Raw genomic sequence first — 23,214 nt, forward strand, 5'->3', positions numbered from 1 at the left:
GTTCACAACTCTTCATTTTTACTAATAAAGTGATAGTCAATAGCTATTATTTTAGGTCAGTACCTGATTTTTCTTTGTTAATAACTAAGAATGTACACATTAATTGGAACTAAAATTGAAGGGATCTATTCATGAGAATAGATACTACATTTATGTTTGATAAATATTGTGTAAAAACATATATTGTAATTAATAAAAAAACACTAAATTCCAGTTTTCCAGTTGCTTTTCATTTGTAATTTTTATCATATGTCTTTAGTATGAAAATCGTTTAAACCAAAGAACCTAGCTTTTTTGGAGCATTTTTCTGCTAATGACGAACGCTGGGCATGAATGTGAAGACCTGCAGGCACATCATGCATTCAGAATGCCACTTGGGAGTTTCCATCTTACAAAGCCACACAAACATTAAACAAGCTGCTCCTGAATAGCCAATCTGATGTGGCAAGAGCTGCCCTCTATAGTGTCCCATTGTGAATGGACACACATTTGTGTTCTCTTTGAAGCTGTTATGCTCATGTTAGAAGCAAAGAAAAAGTAGATTTAAGATACAGCCTTGACCACAGTGAGAGCCACTTCAAACGGCAGTCTCCTAACAGCAAAGGTTAAATAAGAATGAACTTCCAGAGAAAACCTTCAAAGGCCTGCATATCATCACATCCCAGCACAGACAGCATCACAGTACTTAGAACTAGAGTGTATGGACACCTATGGTGTCAAAGAAATCCTTCCTAATCATATTCTTTTGTCTTGACATTGTTCTTTGATGATAACTACAGGTATGTCATTATGTGAATAATGAGGATCCATGCATATATGTAGACCTAAACCTAACTTTGCACAAAGAACAAGCAACCAGATTTGTAAAAGAATATGGGATTACCTAGCATCTGTGTGTACCTCCTGGAGAAACTCTCACCCAAAAAGGATGGGGATTGTTTCTCATATCAAAAACCTGAAAATGGCTCAAAATGTTGCTGGGAAAATGGATATGGTGTCATGACACACTCAAACAATTAAACATTTCACAGCATCAAAATGGAAGAACTGCTGCCATATACACCAGAAAAGATGCCTCCGAGAAGCAGGTCACACCAAATGGTGCTGTAGAAGACCGCTAATGACGTGTTTCCACTGAAGAGTGTCAGACACACACAAGGTGGGACAAGATTTGCACTGGCATTAAGATTCCACGAGAAAAAACTGAATCACCAATCTGTGAGTAGTATATTGAAATAAAAACTGCCTATGGTTGTTCACTATAAATTCTATAAACTGAATGTATATTTGGGATTTTAATTTACTACAAAAATATATGAAATGGGTAATTTCTAATAGATTCTTACAGTAAAATGTTTATGAAAATACCATTTAAGAAATGCCATATCTCATGTATATGTGTAATTTAGGACTTGAACTTACAGAACTAAAAAGTAGTGTGGTAGCCATGAAAAGCAGGAAGGGCGTCGTGGAGAGATGTTAGTCAAGGTACTTCATCTGTATCAACAATAAACTCAGAGGCGCTACTGTGCCAGAGAGACAACTTTCATGAAAGTGGATCATATCCTTAAAATTGTTAAGAGTAGTTTTTTTAACAGAAACCATCCCACAATGTATATACTCTTCACATGTAATAGTTGGGGTATGCCATTTTATCAACTAAAAATGTAGATGAGAACCAGTAAAAATTTAAAATAGCATTACAGTTTAGCTGAAACTTCAGCTAAAGTTTACCTGAAACTTCACAAGACCCGTGGGACTGTGTGGAGGAGCTCCTCTTTAGTTCCTGTCTGTATATCAGGTGGGGCTTGTTGTGGTCGTCTTCATGTTCGCTCCCATCTGCCTTCATGACTGGTTCTAGGAAATATTCGCCATCGTGCGCCTTGAATGTTCCCATCTGGAATGGAGAAAGTAACATTAACTTTTCCCAAGAGGGACTGTGTAGTGAATTCACATTGTACTACCAGATCAAACAGTACACAGGGCTGGGGCCCTAGCGCAGACAGATACAGTGCTTGCCTAGTACATGCGCTAAGCTCCACCCCCACCATGACAGTAAAGTGTAATGAGCTCACAGGGATAAAACAGTAGAGCCCGTTCACTAAATGCTATCAACCGGACACATGTTTCCTTTCTGTGGTTCATGCTTCTTTCCCCTCTTCTGAATGAAGTCACAAGACTACTATCCCACTTTACCGTAGACAGTGGATATTCAAGCTATTAAAAGCAAGCACTGGCAAAGTTCTCAAAACAAAGAAGATCAAGAATTCTCTATAAATGTTACAACTGCTTGGTTCAGCCCATGTAAGGCAATGGGTGAAAGAAGACTGTTAACAGTAGATGAAGGTCAGACTGGGTAAGATGAGTCTGGCGATGGGAACTCGGAACCTGCTTATGAGAAATGAAAGGTGAGGAAGAGGTTTTACCAAGAGCAACCTACTTTTTGAACTCTAGAATTCAACAACAAACTTGCTATTGACATATGTACCTGACTCACATTTCCAACTCTAACGTATCTAAAGCCACTCTTGGTTTTTGTCCAGAAATGTTGTTTCTGCAATGATCCATTCTTCAGGAAATGGCCAATATATTTTCAGATTGTTGAAGAAAATGAACAAAAACTTGGAAGAACTCAGGGATAAAACTTTCTCTCCTATCTTACATCAAACCCACTGCCACAACTTGGTGATGGTTCAAGTACCATAATATGACCAAAATCAAGTGAATTGTACCAAAATTAACTACTGTATCCATGACTGATTCTAATACCTTGACCTTCCTAAGCAGAGAAATAGTTCACTATGTTCCAGTCCCCACATTCTAAGTCATACAGGACATTCCTTCACATGCATGAAGCATGTTAAATCAACGGTAAAGACAAAGTATTTTTTGATGGTATTGCATCAAGTACACAGACAACTAGAAAGAATCTATCACACAAAAATAATACCAAAGAATTGATGGTGTATGCTCCAAAAATAATAGCATAAAAACACTGGAATAGAAATTGAGGGAACTTCTTCATAACTTTATAATAGGGAAACTTCATGATGCATTAAAGAAATACCCGAGATAGGAGCTAGAAAGATGGTATAACTAATAAAGTATTTGCTATGCAAACATAGAGATCTAACTGCACCCCCAGCAACCAGGCAAGAAGTTGGGCACAGTGACGCACGCCTATGATCCCAGTTTTAGGGAGACAGAGGCAGGAGAATCTCTGGGGTTTGCTGACCAACCTGTCTAGAAAAATTGGTACACTGTAGTTCCAATAAAAGATCATGTCTCAAAAAGAATAACGTGATTCTAGAAGAATTTCACTGATGAATCAAAACAAGAATATTAAAAAACTGAATGATATCATTGAACAGTTATGGGAACACCACAATTAATGGCAATATTCTGGCCATTAGCATATGAAATAGGGTCTTACTACTCTGTTGGTTGGTCAAACATGGAAGTAATCCCTCAAATAATGGTCAGCATACAAAGAGAGATTCCTCTCCATGGTCAGATAAAGCAAAGGCACACATACAGGCATTGCTCACAAATGTCATAGCTAACTCCAACATAGAAGTCAGAAGCCATTCATATCTGTGCATTCACATGGAATCCATTTCAATCTCATAACAGATATTTGAAGTAAAAGGCTATTTTCTACTTTGCGGATGAATGAGAAGCAGGAAGCTGCACAGCTATTGTGGTTTGACTCGATAGGTGAAGGCACTTGTCAGCAAAGATGAAGCCCTGAGTTCCAACCCGGAGACTCCTGAAAGAAATTCTCCAACTTCTACATGCACACTATGGTGTGCACAGTCCCTCTCCCACCACCCCCCACACTCACACGAGGAAGAGAGAGAGAAAGAAATGTAAACACTGAACACTTGGCTTCCACCTCAGGAGGCACAGCTTCAATGGAGGAAGTGGATCACTGTGGGACAGGCTTTGAGGTTTAACAACTTGGTCTCCCTTCTGTCTATTTTCTCCTTTTATGTTGCCATGCAATATGACCAGTCACCTATAACTCCTGCCGCCATAACTGTATCCCCTCATACTGACAATCCAAATGAACCCCTACCTTCTTTGTGTTTGTCAGGTATTTCCAACTAGAGCAATGAGAAAAGTAATAAGAAAGTCAGTACTGAGAAGTATGGGATATTTGTACACTATGTGAAAATGCATTGCTGTGACTGGTGTAATAAAAAGGTAAACAGGAATAACTAACTAACTAACTAACTAACTAACTAAATAAATAGGTATAGCCAGGCCTTCAGGAGACAGAGAGAATTCTGGAAAGAAGAAGGCCAACTGTCCAGCCAGATGTGGAGGAAGCAGCAAGAGCAATACAAGAGATGAGGTAATGAGCCACATGACAGAACACAGATTAAAATAAATGGGTTGATTTAAATTGTAAGAGTTAGTGGGACAAACCAAAGCTAAGTCTGAGCTTTTATAATTAATAATAAGTCTCTATGTTATTATTTGTGAGTTGGCAATCCAAAGCAAAATCTGAATACAAATGACACCCAACAAAGAGTTCATTGCTGCGCACTAGACAGTCATGGCTCACTTAAGAAGCCCAGCTTTGCAGCAAAGTTATGAGCAGTTGGCATGCTAAGTAAAAATGTCTGCCACTCACGCAACAAGTTCCCAGAGCTGGGGCAGTATTGCTGACACAAAACTAGACCATCAGAGAACGGAGAAGGCAGAGCTAGCCACCAGACCCAAGCAGCAGCCACTTAGTAGTTTAAGATTTGGCTCACACTTCAGAAAATGTTGTAAGCGCACAGTTGCAGGCATTTAATACAGTCAGGTCAAGAATAAGAAAACCTCTGAACATAGAATGTTCAAAAATGTGTTTAGATGCTAAAGAAAGAAAAGAAAACGGGTATAGAGAGACATAGAAAATGTAACAGTTTAAAAATATAATGGAGTTTCTCTCTAAAGAAATACTAAAGTAATATAAAAAGAATAAGCCATGTAAAGATGGGAAATACACAGGAAATATAATGATCCTGTATGGTGCTTCATTGACTTTAAATTTTTTAATGCTAATGTACAAAAAGCAATAGTTGCTGAGAGACACTGAATTATAGAACTGCTAAATTAAACAAACCTATATATTTTAAGAATGGTGAATGGTTTAACTTCAAAATGGAAGTCAGAAAATATGATGTGTTGGGATAGAGGGTTTACACCTCAAAAAAGATATGATTCTCTTCAAAATTAATAAAGATCAGATTTAAACAAAGGAGACTCCCTGATAAGCTTGGCTGCAGACATGAGGGAAAAAAATCAAGAAAGACTACAAGATCAGTGATATATATACCTGGACCCCTCTACATGGGAACAGCTCTGAGACTGAATGAGACATAATAAATATTTCTGACTACAGAGTTCCTCGTATATTATTATTTTTCCATCCTCTCATATGACATGGATAGAAGTTTGATTATACAGTCCAAATGGACTTATAAAGTTGACAGATGCCTTTTGCCTACCCAAACATAGAACAAAAAATCATCTTTACCTGATTTGTGCACACAGCACATTCCATACTTGTGTCAATGCAAATATAGAAGAGAAAAAAAGGACCAAACATCAATGAAGACAAGTATCCCAGGTGATCCAGCCTCTCAGAATGCCCCTGCCATAGTTTCCTCAAAATGCCCCATCCATAACAACCTCAAAGCTGCTAGCTGAGATGGTTCAGCCTCACAAACTATCCAGTCAAGACTATAGATAATCTCTACACTTTCCCATCTCACAGAGACTGTACAATAAATGATACCATTAGCTTCCCCAGGACTTAATCATTATCTCATTTTTTCTGGGGTCCCTGAAAGATGTCATTGTCCGCAAACAACAGTTAGCAGTGTAGAGAAGAGATGGCCACATTAACAAGAGGTGTGGGGTGTGTCGTTTTTGGTCATTCAGTGGGTTATGGATATTTTTTAACATTTAGGGGGGTTGGTTACAAGCTGTTATTGCTAATGGTCAGAAAAAACTAAACAAAAAAGATTAGATCCAGGATCTCATTCTGAAGGAAAAGGGGGGATATAGTATAGAAATGATGGGATAAATGGGTAGATTGTTGAGTCTACTTTTGAACAATCACTATTTTAAAATATTTTACATTGGTATTGATTTTTGTATATTGATACAAATTTAAGGTTATTTTTGTTATACTGTATAAATGTTTCTAATTTTGCTTAAGGTATTGTATCTTATTGCAGCTCATTTTAAAAATGTAATAATACTTAAGAAATTCAGGTCAACAATTACCCATCTATAATAATAAAACTTGAAGTTATGCTATGCATGTTTTCAAGGTTAAATACAATATATTTTAGACATATAGACAATCTCCAAACACTTCAGAGATCTACAGAATTTAGGATGTTCAATAACCTAAGACTTTTCTTTACAGTGAGACATGTCCTGCTCCTAGCGGCATCAATTTACTACAAAAAAAGATGATGGGTATTGAAGAACCTTCATTTGGGCATTTCTTGCCTAAAGCTAGTCATTGGGGCAAGAAACTGCTCTTGCTTTATCTGCTAACAATATGCTGTCCAAACTGGAAGCAAGGCACAAAAAGTTTCTGCCAAACTTTGCCAAGACAAGGTAAGACAATCCTTCAAAATTCCTACTTCACAGAAAAGCCTTTCAGATATTCTAAGCCCAAGCCAAAGATGGATGCCCCAACATTACAGAAGAACCTGGGGTGACTGTCCAGGCACCCACATGACTTTGTAATTTCTTATCTTTGGAAGTTGCTTGCTCTTTGCTTCCTGTTTAATCAGGTAATAATAGATCCCTTCTCGGGTCTTTGATGGGGTTAAAGACTAGATAGCTATAGTTACAGTTTTCTTTGTTCCAAAATTCCAAAAAAAAAATTTCAGAAAAGTGGTAGAAAGTTTATAAGGTTAAGAAACATAAAAGTTTAAGTTGTTAATCTAAAAATGTTTTGAGGTTTAAAAGATAGATTTAGGATGGCAACACAAGTTACGATAAAAAACAATTCAGGTATAAAACTTTAAATTCATAAAAATAAGATAGCTAATAGGTAATTTTCTCCAGATATGCTAAATACAAAATGGACTAAATATTGTGAGTGTCATCCTTACTAGATAATTGTTCTACCAGCACAGTTTTACCATGTTAGAGTTAAAATATTTCCTTTTTATTTAGACAAAAAGAGGTAACTGTTGTGGAATATTTGTAAGTATGTGAAAATACATTGCTGTGATTAGTGTAATAAAAAGCTGAGTGGCCAACAGTTAGGCAGGAGGTATAGGTGGGACTTCGGGAGACAGAGAACTCTGGGAAGAAGAAGGCAATGTCGCCAGAGAATCATGCAGAGATGAGGTAACAAGCCATGTGACAGAACATAGATTAAAATAAATGGGTTAATTTAAGTTATAAGAGCTAGTGGGACATGCCAAAGCTAAGACTGAGCTTTCTATGTCATTATTTGTGAGCTAGTGGCCCAAAGAAAAATCCAGCTACAGAGGAATGGGGTGATTGTTGTGATAAGTCACTGCTGATCATGAGGCTGTGAGGCCTCACAATAGAGTTTGTAGGGGATTAGAAAAAACTGAAACTTCAGTAAATAAAATCCCTAAAATTCCATAAACAGAGCTTAATGACCATCCTGGTGAGAGGTCAGATTTCACAGGGCTGGTGGGAATGGGATCAGGACAGGCCTGGCTCTTGACGCTCAAGGAAGGACTGAGGACACTATTGAGAACGGGGATGAAAATCATTCATGATATAGTCTCACATAGAATATGGATGAATATAGTCAAAGTCTTGAGGTAGCTGAATTCGACACTAAAGGACCAATGCATTTTGTGAAGCAAATCTCCAGCCTGGATAGAATCGGGGCTGTGTCATGGTTGTTGCTCACTGCACATATCCAGGTCTAGAGTGAGAGAGCAACACATGCAAGAGAAAGCAGTGAAAATATGCAGTTTTGTGGGGAAGGGAACAAAGATGAAGTTGTAGATAAGACAGTACTGAGAAAGTAGCTGTGATTGTTAAAGTCATTAGGGCCAGAAGGCAGACACCTTATACTCTGTTTCTGCATGTGTACAGCCCTGCCCATCAAAGCTTTGACAGGAAAGAAAGCCTGAACTGAAGGTGCCACAGAAGGGATTCCCGGCTGCAAAACCAACTAGGGAAGAGCTTCGGGGATCAGTGCATGAGCCAATGCAACTGTGAACCAAGGTTCAGTCTACATCTCAACCTGGCTACAAGAACTTGGCAGAATAGCCCATTTGGTACTGGTTTTACAGGTATGAAAGATGTAAGAGTAAAGAAGTCAAACAGTCACGTGCCAAGGTCCTGAAGACCACTGAGACCAGGCAATATATGTCAGGGTTTGAGTCCCTACACAGAAGCCCTTAGAGACCATGATATGAAGTTATGAAGGTTAACTCTAAGTTGTGTTTGAGCCCGAGGATGTAAAAGATATCAAGATCATGGAATACCTGCTAATGAAGGTTAAAGACTTGGGTGAAGCCAATTCAAAAAGAGAGGCTATGGGTGCTGCATGTAGCACGCTGAAGTGATGGGGATACCAGAGCTCTTTGGAGCCCAGATGATTCTGCCACAAGCCATAGATGCTGAACATGGAGCTGTAGTATTTGGTGTTTGCCCTGTAGTATTTGGTCTTCTTTGGTCCATTTGCTAATAGGAATGCTTATTTTATGATACTGTATAGTGAAAGTATATAACTTCTAATTTTTCATTTTGAAGGGATACAGCAAAGAGGTTCCATTGAGTCTCAGAAGAGATTTTGGACTTTTGAACAGTATTGGGAGTGTTAAAGACTGTGTGTAGTTTTGAAGTTCAGGTGGATATATTTCGGATATTGAGATAGCTATGATCCTACTGGACAAAGAGCAAAGTGTTATAGTTTGATTGCAAAATGTCCCCCTATAACTTGTATGTTTGAACACTTGGTCCCAAACTGGAAGTTTGTAGAACTTTTAGGAGAAAGAGACTTGCTGAAGGAAGTGAGTCGCTAGGGACAGACTTGGAGGGACTATAGCCCAGCCTCAATTCCTGCCCACTCTCTTCTCCCTAGTTGCAAAACAATATGACCAGTTGTCTCCTGCCTCATTGCCTTCCCTGTTATGGGGGCTGGATTCCCTTAAACTGAAAGAAGGAAGCTTTCCTTCCTTAAGTAGATTTTGTGGTAGGTATTTTTTTTTCAACAATGAAAAATGTAAATAACACAGTAATTTATACAAGTCTCATACCACGTGACAAGGCCAAGATGGTGTCTTCAAGTAGCCTGGCTCCACAACTCATGCCTGAAACTGTCCAATTTGATAAATTCTATAGAATAGTCAAAAAGTATTTCATATACACCTACTACGGGTCAGGTAGTTTTAGGGACTAAAGATTTAAAAAAGTACAGTTTGTAAAAATATAATAAGCCAGATAGTCCCCTACTAGGGCTCAAGGAACTTGGTAGAAAAAGAGAGCAGAAAGATCTTAAGAGCCAAAGGACCAGGATGACTGCTGAGAGATACTTGTTTTAGACACAATAGGGAGGCCACACATTGCAACATATGGTCCCCTACACAAGACCTGCATAAAGAAAAGACCAAGAGACTTGTCAAGATGAATTCGGGGAAATCTTACAAGTCCCTACCAGTAGATGAAGAGTGAAGGGCAATCACTGACTGCTGAGAGAGGGAGAAACAGTTTCCTCTGGGAAGGAACACGTGTACATACAAACAACATTAAATGGACTCAGTAGGACATACATATATAGTACTATAACAATTATTCTTGTCACATGTATATGTAATAGTAATAAAGAAGAGGTCATGAATTTGAGACAAAGTGGGCGAGTCATGGAATGAGGTAGAGGGAACACTGAGGTGTTATGTCAATACAGTGTTCTCATAGGAAAGTCTCAAGAAGTAAAAATGTAAGTAGCAAAATCTGAAAGAATACGGTAAATCCTCCATCCCTACCCCGAACAGAGAAAAGGCTAATATAACACAAGCATAGGGAACAGCAGGTGAGGAGGAAAGAGAAATTCCAGGTAGAGACAGACGGACTGAAGCTGGAAGAATGCTAAGGTACCCGTAGTTAATCAGGCTGCAGCATCTCAAACAGGGAGTTAAAAGCTTGAGGAGCTGGGAAAGAGCTCAAAGGTTCAAGGGACAGCGGAGGGAGGCTGACGCTGTGCCATTAAGAGGTGGAAACTGGCGATGGCTTGGAGAGGCCAGCTCACTCCTCGTCACTGCCCATTATACACAAATATACCTTTACGTACATTCAAAAGCTTATGTGCCCTACATACAGAGCAAAGTGAATTTCTGTGATGAACAATCCATCAGTGAACTGCTGAGCCATAGATACTGTGACAAGTATAGTTTTGGTGACACTTCATTTCAACTTCTTAACTCCGGCTATCCTAAAAATTATTCAGGAGCAACTTGAAAAGCTGTTGAGCCATCGTTTTAATGCAGCAATCACTGAGGCCACTGAAATGACCACAGCAATTGCAAGCATAAAACCCTCTTTACTGTGATTATGATCAGGTCACTATGACTCCGTCAGCCTCTTCACTCCCATCTTCCCATCATCTAAGACACTGCCAGGAACAGCAGGCACTGTGTGGTCATAGGGATGAACTTGTGACTATCGTGGTGAAGCATGCCCCCCTTTAATGATTGGCTCACGTCTTTGCTGAACACTCATGAATATTGACATATCTACATATAGTTTTCCTTTATGGAACAAGTCCAATGTTAAGGTTCTCTTAGGTAGTGTGCTAATAGAACAAACAACACTTTTAATGACCTAAAAAATTGGGGGCTACAGATATGGCTCAATAATGAAATACATGCTTAGCCTACAAAAGGACAGGAGTTCAATACCCAACATAGGAAAAGTAAAAATATGTAAAACTCAATTAATTTTGCTGACGATAAAACAATGAGATTATGACATTTTTAAAGAAAAGACAAAGCTTTAATTTTTTTCATTTATTGGACACTTTTCTAATGGCCTCTTGCAATTTTATTAACTAACTCTACCAATAGGAATTTTGAGTCTACCCATAAGTCACTTAGTTTTCATTATACATCCAGACTCCAGCATCTCCAACCTTCCCAGAAAACTAATTCTGTCCGTACTATAAGAGGTAACAAAGAAATTGTTTTTGAAATCTGAGCACATGAGTCCACGGAAAATCCTTTTCTGCCTTTTAAAAAAAGTCTGCTGAGGAGGAGAAATACGATAGTATCTTGGGGGAAGATGCAGATAGACATGCGCTATCCTCTGCTTAGCTAAAACACACCTATGACGCCACGCTCTTCCCAAGAAATTTTTGCTTTTCTCTTGATCCAAAACTGACACGAGGAACTTCTATTTCAATGTTTCAATAAAGCTCACGGGGTCTGGCCTGTGCTCCCACAGAAGAAACAGTCGGCGGTAGCTGGACTAGACTAGCTCCCCAGGAACAGCACCCCCGCAGCGGGGAGGGTGTCCTCAGAATCTACGTATTTAAAATACCAAGCTCCAAAAGCTCTGTAGATAATTTATTTTTGAAACTGATTCCCCTTTTTATCTACTAATGAGCGATGGTCACTTCCACCAGCTTTTTCTTTAGCTCATACCTACGGAAGGGACCTCCTGTTCAAATTATAAAAGTTGTTAGGGTTATGCCAAGAGGCTCCCAGGAAAACTATTAATTCAAATTAAAAAAAAAAACTTGGAAAGGAATCTGGTAAGGAATTTGAGGACTTGACAAAACAGGTGGTTCATAGAATCACATTTAGCTCATCCATATTTTTAGCATCCTGCCTATCTGCAGATGAATGCTGCGGACTGATTCAGGAGGAAGCAAATGATTGCACTCTATTTCACTGATGAGCAAACACTCCAAACCCAGATTTCACTTGGGCGGGAGTCTCCTGGTTACTTAGAATAGTGACCAACTATTTGCCAAGTTATTTAGTGATCATAAAACTGGTTTCAATTTGTTCCACTGAACATAATTTTTATGTATTCCCAGAATGCTATCTCAGTACTGTGGCATTCATTCACACAGGTTTCAATATACATGGCCAACACACATACTGTTACTACAACCAATAATGAGCGTGTGGATTTCATAAAGAGCAAAAACAAACACCAAAGACAAACCCACTGAATTCTTTTACCAAAATATGTACAGTTCACCACGCTAAGCCTGGCCACTGGAGGACAATGCTGGAAAATTTGGAGTTGCTGAATAAAAAAGGTTTTCAATCTCTAATCACAAAATCTATAGTGATTTTTTTTATGAAAACTCACAGGCATGAGTCTTGGTTTGGCACTTATGAAAATTTAGCCAAGTTATCTCATATCTCTCACTCAGTTCTGTCATTTGTAATAAAGTCATAAATAGTTTTACGCACCCACTTTCATAAGAAAATTAGTGTGTGTTCAAATGATATTCATATATAGAAGTTCAGTGACTACTTTGTAATAGAAAATGCTTAAGGCAGAACAAAAATATTTTGCTAAAACACCAATGCTATAGATACTCTTCTACCATGAGCAAAATGCAAATGCTGTTAAACTGAAAGACCACAAGCTAACCTCAGAGAGTCTTCATAATCTGCTGGAGTAAATGCTGGACACCTGCATATAGAAATACATTGCATAAGTGGATGAATCACTGATGAGGAAGACATAAGAACTGACTCCAGAAGCATAGAGCAGAAATTCAGGGGTGTGCATTTCCTTAAAGGTGAGCCCCCTCTCCTCCGCCAACATTCGTTACCTTCCCCCTTCTGTGTTCCAGCTCCAGATTTCCAATGTAAGCAGGACGGGAGGTGATGAACAGGAAATTCATGGCTAGTAACTCTACACCAAGTCCTAGTCCATCAGATTCTACCAATCTACCCAAGATGCAAATGGCTCAATCTGTGTGTCCCAGAAAACACACAGATTCTGATGATAGAAAAGAGAGATTCTATAACTTGTCTCTCTTTTTAAGGCAATAAGGGTTCTAAAAACCCATCAAGATAAAGGTCACATTCTTGTAGGCCTGTCATAACAACCTCTTTCAATATCTCCCTAAAATGCTGATGAAAATATAAAATCTAAAATCGTCACAATAATGAGAAATTAAATATGAAAGTATTAAGAGCTGTTTTATAAAGATATGATAAAATATATTTGTGATATATTGTCAAAATATTATAAAACAGTATTATTTTAAAATAAAAAGCACAGATATCTACAACATGTTTCCTGGATTATATTTTTCTTATTTACTTTGACATATGATCCTCTTCAATTATCAAGGCAAATCTACCTGTTTTTCTCATCTGTTGTATCCCCTCATTGTTCTTTACCTAAAGACTATATCACACATTGCCATTCTCTCCCAACTATTCAATAGAGCTGAAAGTAAGGATTCAACATGTTATAGATTCTTGGCATTCGTGAGTTTAACATAAGTGCTTTTAAGCTTTGAAAATGGACATAGGAAACAAGTAAAGCAATTATCAAAATTTGAATCGTCAGAAGTCAAACTAATTTGCAGCAGGGAGTGAATGAAGTTATTATCAAAGGAACTATGAACCTGAAGTAAAAATGTTCCTGGCTGTTTTCATTGTCAAATAACCTACAAGGCCCTGAAATTTAAGTCAGCTGTCCTAAAACAATTATATACACATACATGCACATGCCTGTGCATACATACACACACACACACACACACACACACACACACACACACACACACAGTACCCCAGGCCAGCATCCTCCCTACAATCCATTTTAGATGTGACCATGGAGCAGAAATGAGAACCCTTTCAAAGGGCAGACTGGTACCTTCATAACTGACGGTGTTCCTAGAAAAAGGAAGCCCTCTAGCTGCCAGCATAGCGCTCCCACAGTTCTTCCGGAGAAGGGAAGATGAGCAACTGCAGATCAGCAACTACCAGGCATCCTCTCTTCTTGGTGGTGGGGAAGTTAAGACTGGGGTAACAACCACATTGCTCACTGTGTGTACAGCACTTGAGAACACGCAGCTAATTCATGTTGCCCAGCCCAAAGGACCTTAAGGAAGAGACAGTAGACCACGCTATGACTTTGTACTTTGAGTGGAGAGACAGTGGCCTGTGAGCATCTGTTGACAAGACGACTATGACTGGAACAATGAAAGAGGATAGCAACAGCATTTGAAGGACAGAAGCGGGAGAGCCTGGGGGACAGTGCTCATCACTGATAGCCACTCCTTGCTTCCTTCGGGAAAACTCTCGGCCAAACATCCTAGTCATTTTGTATCTTGGAAGAGCCAAGAAACATCTTCTCATCAATACATGGGAATGGCCATGTCTCCTTTGGGCTGAGACAACCAAGAACCAGTTGGCCTGCTCCATGCTTACTATCGAACCAAAGGATTTATCTAGCTCATGAATATATTTTAATTAACATACATAACACCAATACTTAAGTCCCCATCAAAGGGAAGAATTAATCAGAATACCTTCATCTTTACTCATCACATCCCTGAAAGTTCACAAATATGTTTGTATCCCTTGCTTGAGGACACTTGTAACCATATATTTAGCATTCACGCACATAGTGTTTCTAGATGCTGCCGGCATTGACAGTGCTGGACATAACTATGCAAGAGTTCATTGAGACCTTTGAGTGTTGCATCCTGGGGTGCGTGTTGGTGTGTGGGTGCTCATTGTGTGGAGATCAAAGCACAACCACAGATGCTGTAATATCTCAAGCACCATTCTTTCACCTGACTTTGGAAACAGGTTCTCCACTGTCCTGAAGCTCACCAAGCCATTGGCTTTGGCCTTTCGGCAAGCTCCTGTTTCTGAGTCCCCAACACAGAGCTTCTAAGCACAGGCTAAGCAGGTGCCACCACACCTGGGCTTATTTTAAAAAGAAAACACACAAATAATACTGGTTCTGGGGATCAAACTTACACCCTCACGCTTGTAGAACAAGCATTTTATCAACTGAGCTTCCTCGCTCGCAAGGCCCCACCCATGTTTTCTAGGTGCTACACTGAGTCAGTACTTGAATGTGACCGAGGTAGAAAGGGAGATACATTTAGACAAAGGGTAGGATTCTTCTCCCAGCCACACACGTCTCAACTGAAGTGTCTCGAACCATCCAACAAGCGAAATGAGCCCACCCCAAATCCTTGTACTTGCTCTTTATTTGTTTCAAGTTTACATGGATTTTCTAAATTCCTCCTTGCTTTCTCTAATACAGGCACTTTCCCTAAACAAATCACATTTTTGACATTTGCTTCTTGAAGAATGTGGACAAATACACACTAGCATGTTAAAGTTCACAGGAAATGCTTCCTCATTGTTGGAGTGCTTGAGTAACTACAAGACTAATAAGTTTTCCCTTAAAAAATATAGATATGTAAATATGTATATGTATGTGTATGTATGTATGTATGTATACTGAGGGATTGGCTGGATGGCACAGTCGCTAAAGGTACTTGCTACCTGCTACCAAGCTTGAAGACATGAGTTTGATTCCCCCAGAATTCACATGATGGAAGGAGAGAATCAACACCTACAAGTGGTCATCATAAGTGAATAGCTAAAAGATCTTACTACAGATTGGCACATGGGATTATGTAAGTGCTGTAAATAGGAAGCTTAGAAAATGATAAAGACTAATTTATTTTTAGGATAGATTCAAGCCAGTGCAGCTGCGTATCAGCAGCTTCCGTCCTTGACTACTGTTAGAAGTTAACAGAAGCAACTCAACAATGAGTCTTCACTGGGGAACTGTCAGACTGGATCTTTGTTCCTAGGAGAAACCCCAACATAATCCGCATGGCCACATCAGTTACTCTATCGAAATACGGTACCAGCCAAGCACCCATCCGGTTTTATAAAATCTGGAAACTATTTCCTTCAACCAACAAGACTTCCCTGCTTCCAGCGCCATCAAGAAATGATGCAGCTAACATCCAGGTGGACAGGTTTGTCCCTCAGAGTCTCTGGAAGAATGGACTCCACCAGGCAGCGCCACAAGGGATGTTGTCTTTGTGTACACTAAGTGCTACATCCTGTCACGCAATGCTAATAACAATATTCCAACTCACTTAATGCAGACCCTAGATCATTTAACCCCATGAGACCACAAAGAGTATCACTAAGCAAAATAAGTTTAGGACTAAATATGGGTGTTAATAGCCTGATAATTGTAATTCTGGAGCAGTCTATCAATGGATTAATAAGCATTATAAGCCTTATCACACTACTAACAAATACTTTATAATATGCTCTACTTTCCTATTAACTATATAGTTTGGAAACACATAAATCTTTGCCCTAAAATCTTTGAATCTTTAGATAAACATTTATGGGAAATAAAAATCAAAAACTTTGGAAGAGCAAGATCTAAATGTCTATATATAAGTATATAGATATTCTTATGTTCAGAAAAACACCTGACATTATCTTTATTGCCTTCTGGTTTTACTCCTTTCTGGTTCTTAGGTTCAAACTATTAAGAAATAAAATTTTAAAAAAACATCATCCAGGCTCCGTAATATTGCAAAAGGGTAAAAACATGTAAACACAAAGACTTGCAAAAGTTTTAAAAATTAATGATCCAGAAATTGAAAGAAAATGCTTTAAGTCATATCTTAGGCTAGCTAAACACTAATCAACTAAATGAATCAATAAAACTTCCAGGGTATCAATCTGAACAAATGGCCATCGAGAGGATTTTTGATGGTATTAATTTGATTTTTCCAGATCAACTAAGCATTATTTTTAAGCCTTTAAATAATAGAGTAATTTTTCTCTTTTTAAGATTTATTTATTTATTAAGCATACAATGTCCTGCTGGCAAAGAAGGCACCAGGTTCATTACAGAGGTTGTGAGCCACCATGTGGTTGCTGGGAATTGAACTCGGGACCTCTGGAAGAGCAGCCAGTGCTCTTACCCTCTGAGCCATCTCTCCAACCCCTGAGTAATTTTTCATGAAGTATAAATGTTTGTTTATTATTGGTGCTTCTGCTGTATTGTTGATGTAAACAGAAAGGAAACTACTGGAAACGTTTCAGATACATACAACTCGAGACACTAGCTTGAATAGAGCAAAAAGACTTTCAAAGTGACTTAGTACTTGGTTTAGGGTTTTAATGCTGTGGTAAACACCATAACCAAAGCAACCTGGGAAAGAGAGGGTTTGTGTGATCTTACAGCTTGTAGTAACCCATGGAAGTACATCATCCATGGAAGTCAGGGCAGGAACTCAAGGCAAGAACCTAGAAGCAGGAACTGATGCAGAAACCACAGAGGAACACTACTCCCTGGCTTGCTCATGGCTTCCTCAGCCTGCTTTCTTATAACATCCGGGACCAGCGATGGTACCACCAGCAATAGACTGGGCCCTCCCACATCAATTACTAATTATAAAAATACACCACAGCTTCCCTCAGGGCAATCATGTAGGAGTCTTTTCTCAACTGGGGTTCCATCGTCCAAAATGATGTAAACCTGGGTCAGGATTGCTTGATATAAACACTAGCCAGCTCTGTAATTAACAGTGCTCACACCCTGGATGTCTTAAATCAACTTGAAAGTAAGTATTATTACATTTTGTCTGGAGAAAACTACTACCAACGTTTGGTATAATAATAAACAGATGATTTAGTGGAACTATCTGAACACCTTCCAGAAAGTACGGTCTATTTATTTATTTTTCTTTTTTGTTTGTTTGTTTTTTTCAGACCGGGCTTCTATGGGGTTTCTCGATGTAGCCTTGAACTCACAGAGATCCGCTTGCCTCTGCCTCCTCAGTGCTGGGATCAAAGGCGTGTGCCACCACCGCCCGGCTTTGGTCTATTTATTTTGGTTAAAGAAAACTTGGGCTCACAAGAAATATGTAGCCAAGTTCTTTCCTTCAACTGGGGCTGGAACCCCAGGGACAGTATAGCTTTGTCCATAATAAAATGGGGCTCCCCTATCAGGTTAGCACTCATACAGCAACGGTTTATCTCATTACACAAAGTGTAACAATTCCGACATTCATATGCAAGTATGTATGAATGCATTGCAAACTAGCGTGGTAGTATTTTGCTATTTTAGTTCATCGACTTTCATTTTAATAATATATGCGGCATTGCATATTTAAAATGACTATACTGACAAGAGCTTCTGGATTTATGTAGACTTAAGTCAGTCATGGGAAAAGGCAATAAGAATCTTTGTTTTCAAGGGAAAAAAATCAAATGAAACATGGGTGTGGTGCCTTATTTAATTTCCTCTCTCTTCATTAGGATTTTAGACTCCCTCTCTTCTACTCTTGCTAGTTCTCACATACTAGCAATCACGTTGTGGATATTTTCTATCTTTCCAGGACCAATCGTCATCTACCTTTTCCCTCCTGTGTGCCTGTTAGTGGACGTCCCTATACCAGAAACTGAACAAACTTCTTTCCAAATCTTTTCAGCCTCGGGAGCCTCTTTAAATTGCGTATAGTCAATACTTTTCCTCCCAGCACTTTAATTCTCAATTCATTGACTAGATTTAAGAAAAGTGGGGTATTCGGGGTCAACAGCTGCCCGGCACTGAGGCACCAGAGTGGAAGAGCCTGCCCTGAGAGTGTAGAGCCAGAAATCAAGAGGACACTCCAGATCGCCACTGGAGCATGTGACAAGCCGATAAAAAATGTTTTCTCGTCCTCTGGCCTGAGTTCCTCTCCTGGTCCCTCTGAGTTTCTCAGAGAAACTTACTAGGAACCACCGTGCTCCACCCGCAAAGCAGCTGGGGCCCGGATCACTAGAAAACGCCAAGGGAGGCACAATCAGGCTTACCAGTCCCCCACAGAGACTGAAGACTGCAGTGTGGTCCTCTCGCGCGTTGACCTGGCCACGGTAGAAGCAGTGGCGCAGGTCTGGGGGCTCCGCGCTGCCCCCGCCTGTCCCAGGCGCCAGAGTCCCCAAGTGCACCTCGGTGTAGCCTGCAGCCAGGAATGCCGAGTCAGCGCTCAGGTTCAGGTGGAAGAGCTGCCCGTAGGCGCGGATGCGATAGTGGGTCCTGAGCGGAGTGGGCTCGGGCGCCCCGGAGCTCCGTTTCTTCCTGCTGAAGTGCCGGTTCTGGGGAAACACGTCTCCGAACTCATTGACCCGCGTGGGGGTCACCACTTCGTAGGAGGCCAGAGTCTTCACCAGGGCTTCTGCAACACATAGAGCAATGTCTATGAAACCCGGACGCTGTCCAAACCACAAACTCCGGGAACCAAGCATCCCCACTAAAGGTACCCAATTTTGGTCCGTCCCAGGGACACGACAGATGCACACACACGCACATGGACACTGTGATCACGTTCTGCTTTCCCACAGCTCCGATGTGCTCCACACAGACCCTGCCACCCACCACCCTGGGCAGCCACCTCCTTGCCAGCCCCTCTTCTCTTCCCTGCCGCCAACGACCCCTGTCCTCCTAGCGCACGCTGCCCCGTGTCCCCACGCGTGCCCGCCGCATGGCCAGGGGAGCTTGTCCCTAGTTCACACGATTCCACGACACCCAGACACCCAGTGAAGTCCTCGGAGATGCCCGGAGCTTGCCGGCCCGGGGGTCTCCGCGAGTCCGCACCACCCACTCGCACCCCGCCCTGCGCGCTGCGGGCAGCGCCCACGGCGACCTTACCCTGTCGTGGGTGGAAACGAACTTCCCAAGACCCAGTGAGAAGGAGTGAGATCAGGCAGAGCAGCCCGGTCAGCCACTTGGCCACCCGCATGGCTGCACGTTTCGGGGAGGGAGGGGATTCGGACACGGAGGCCGCCCGGGCCGCCGGCTCCCCGCGCTCTGCTGCCCTCCTCCGCACTCTAGCTATTCGCCTTGGCGCCTCAGCAGCCTCCAGAGCCACCCCGGCGGCAGACCAGCCCGCCTCGTCCCGCCACCGGTCCCCGCTGCCGGTGCCGCAGCCTCATCGCTCGCAGCCCGCCTGGCTCTCGCAGGCCCGCGCCACCCTGGGAAGCGCTCACCGCCCGGCCCAGCAGGAACCGAGCCAAAGTAGCGGGGCGCGCGGGGCGCGCGGGGCGGCGGAGAGCCCGCCCCCCCTGCCGAGCCGGCCAATCAGCGGGAGGCGCGGCGGCTCGGCCTCCCGCGCAGCCCCAGCCGGGCGCAGCCCCGCCGGCGCGCGCACTGCGACCTCCCCGGCTGCAGCTCAAGGTCCCAAGGGCCCCCAAGACCCCACGCAAGTTGACAGGTGATAGGGGCCTGGAGTTAGTTCCTACAGCAAAATGACAAGTGTCAGAAGGGACCTCTGCTACTCACCCTGAGAAGTTCTTTTAGACTTCTTCACGCAAAATTGCCAAGCCTGGATGGATGCTACCAAAGGGGCTTCGGGCCAGGCTCATTTTTAAGGGACCCTGTGAGAAGGGAGACTCTGGGACTTGAGGGTTACTGAGCTAGAAGACTTGTGAATGACTGCATCAATCACTTGACAAGGTTCAGGGCGGGGGGGGGGGCATTGGAGTCTTCACAGCTTCCAGCAGCCACAGCGATTCGTGTTGCCCCGCTAAATGTTTGGGGCTAAAATTTGCACGAAGAACTCTCTCCCCCAAAACTTACATAAATGTCAAGACCCACATTTCCCTGGGGTCTGTCTCTCCACAGTGTGAATAAAGCCCTCCTTCACTGTTACCCTCTTCAACAATAGCTGTAGCTCCGACTCCATCTGTGTGGCCCGGTCCTGTCGAACTCCACCAGCTTTAGCAGCAAGGGGAAAACAGCCTCTTTTCAACACTACACCTCTTGTCCTGAGTTCACCTGTTTGATTTGCAGGATCTGCAATCACCTCTCTTTACCAGAACGAAGACAAAAGGAGAGGGAGGGGACAGCTGGGCTTGAAACCCAACCAAGGCCATTAAACAGAGAAGGTAAATCTTCGGGGATACAATGGATGAATGCACTTCAGTTTGGTTTGTAGCCGCTATTGCACGCTGGGCCCTTGGCCGTGGAAATTGCCTTTCGACGGCATGCCCCTTCCTTTCAGATCATCGGAGTCATCTGTCTTTTGCTGGCAGCCAATGCTGAAGAACAGTTTTAGGGAGGGAGAGTTTAAACTTGTATTCGTCGGTGAAATCGCGAGCTGAACGATGGGGTAATGGATCTTCGGGCCTTCTTCTTTTCTGCCCCTTCCTCACAAGGGCCGTTTCATCTACCAGAGAATGACAGAGTCCTGCTAGGTTTCCCCCAAAGTCAGAATGTGGTGTTCTCAAAGAGAATAATAATGGACTTTACCCACACCTGTGAATTTAACCCTTACCTTTACCGTGGTACAGTTTGGGCACTTTAATGAGCATGCAGCCCTGAATGCATCTTGGTGTTTGGAGCCCAGGCCTTTCTGCCTACAAAGAACCTAAACCAGAGCCAGAAAGTTAGTTAGCTTTAATTGCTACTTGCCTGCTGAGAGACGCCTCATTTTAATCCTTGAATGTTCAAAGCAGTATTGTAATGACGTATTTTTGTTTTCAACACATCTAACATTTTGGAAATAATGTGCTAATGGGAAGGTATGTGGGATGTGTGTCCTGTGTCACGATAATCTTTTAAACATGTTTCAATTAGCTCTTTGAGAATGACATACAATGTACCACCCCTGCTCCTCCCTCGAACTTCAGATCCACCCCAACTTGCCCATGCTCCCACAACTTTGTTCTCTATTATTTTAATAACATCCGAAGGAGTCCAGTTTGCACTGTCTATCTACTCCTGGGTATGGGACCACCCAAAGGAGTGTGGCTAACCTATGGTGAAACTCACCCTTATAGAAAAGTGATATAAGAAGAGGTTCCCTGGAAAACATTGTGGACAGCTGGCGTGTGCCCACGAGCCCCTTTCCACTTCAGGCTAGACTGTCAGCTGGCTTGATCTTAAGACAGATTCTATGCAGGCAACCATGGCAGCTGTGCCGGTGACCACAGCGGTTGTGTGCCCGAGTGCGTCAGCCCTGCCATGTCTAAGAGACAATTTTCCTTCAGTACTCCCTGCCTGGCTCCTCTTATCTTTCTTTCCACCCTGTCTTAGTGAGCATTTCTACTGCTGGGAAGAGACACCATGAGCACCGTAACTCATAGAGGAAAACATTCTTTTGGAGCTGGCCTACAGTTTCAGAGGTTTAGTCCGGTGTCATCGTGGTGCACCACGGCAGCGGGCAGGCATACATGGTGCTGGAGAAAGAGCTGAGAGTTGTACATCTTGATCCCAGAGGCAGCAGGAAGTGAGCCATGAAACACACGGGGTATAGCTTCAGCATATAAGACCCCAAAGCCCACCCCCACAGTGATACACTTCCTCCAACAAGGCCACACCTCCTCCAGCAAGGTCACATCTCCTAACCGTGCCTCTGCCTGTGGGCCAAGCTTTCAAATACATGAGCCTTAGGAGTGAGGCGATAGATTTCCCATTTGTAGAGGAGAATGCCACTAACACTTATTCATTGCACTTGCACCAGTTTCTGCATTAACCACTATCCGCTATAGAGAGAAACTGCTCTTCATAAAATTGGAGGTGTGCACCAGACTATCAGTGTAGAGCTAAGAGTTTAGAGGCAGTTGACTGCGTTCATTGACCAGAATCATAATAATAGACTCACCCCTGGTACCTATAAGTCTGTGTTTGGGACCAGATGTACAGTACTAAGCGTGCATTTCCTCTCAAATCTCACCAGAAGGTGGTTTGTTACTTTCATAACATAGGAACCCATGGGCATAGCTTGTCATACCAATTATTGCACTTCATAGGGTTTAAAACTTGGCAAACTATTGGTAATAAACAGCATCGATTTCTTCATTTTAGAGAAAATAAGTGTTTTCATATAGTATATAGTTACTATGAATGTCTTTCTGAATTCAAATGATTTTTATTATATTTGTCTCTTTATGTAACATTCCTGTTGTCTGTCACCTTTCCCGACTGGAAAATATCTCACAAATGAGCTATTCTCAACTGCAATTTAATCTAGCTTTTTTTTCTCACATTGATGGTTAGAGGTACCACTTATGGAATTCCTCTGACATCCCAGGCAGGCCTAACAAACTTTAGAAAAGTAACCTTATTTAATTTGCTCATTGACATGTCATAAGGGACACAAAAATTAGGAAACTCATGTTGGATTATCCACAAAATTAGATTCAGGTTTCTTTGGTTTCAAATATAAGAAGTTAGAAAAATTTGAAC

General features: G+C 41.7%; 1 protein-coding gene across 1 annotated transcript in view; it reads right to left on the bottom strand.

Annotated features, from left to right (window-relative positions):
* Positions 1 to 19,972, bottom strand: part of Adamts20 (ADAM metallopeptidase with thrombospondin type 1 motif 20) — a 129,435-nt gene extending 109,463 nt beyond the window's left edge. The window contains exons 1-3 of the mRNA XM_048444778.3: positions 19,678 to 19,972; positions 18,843 to 19,204; positions 1,735 to 1,897 (exon numbers count right to left, since the gene is read on the bottom strand). Coding sequence (XP_048300735.3) covers positions 1,735 to 1,897; positions 18,843 to 19,204; positions 19,678 to 19,768 — 616 coding nt within the window. The 5' untranslated portion in view covers positions 19,769 to 19,972. The remainder of the gene's footprint in view (positions 1 to 1,734; positions 1,898 to 18,842; positions 19,205 to 19,677) is intronic.
* Between the last annotated feature and the right edge of the window lie 3,242 nt (positions 19,973 to 23,214).

Source organism: Myodes glareolus, chromosome 19 (assembly GCF_982192425.1).
Source record: "Myodes glareolus chromosome 19, mMyoGla1.1, whole genome shotgun sequence".
NCBI classification, from domain to species: Eukaryota; Metazoa; Chordata; class Mammalia; order Rodentia; family Cricetidae; genus Myodes; species Myodes glareolus.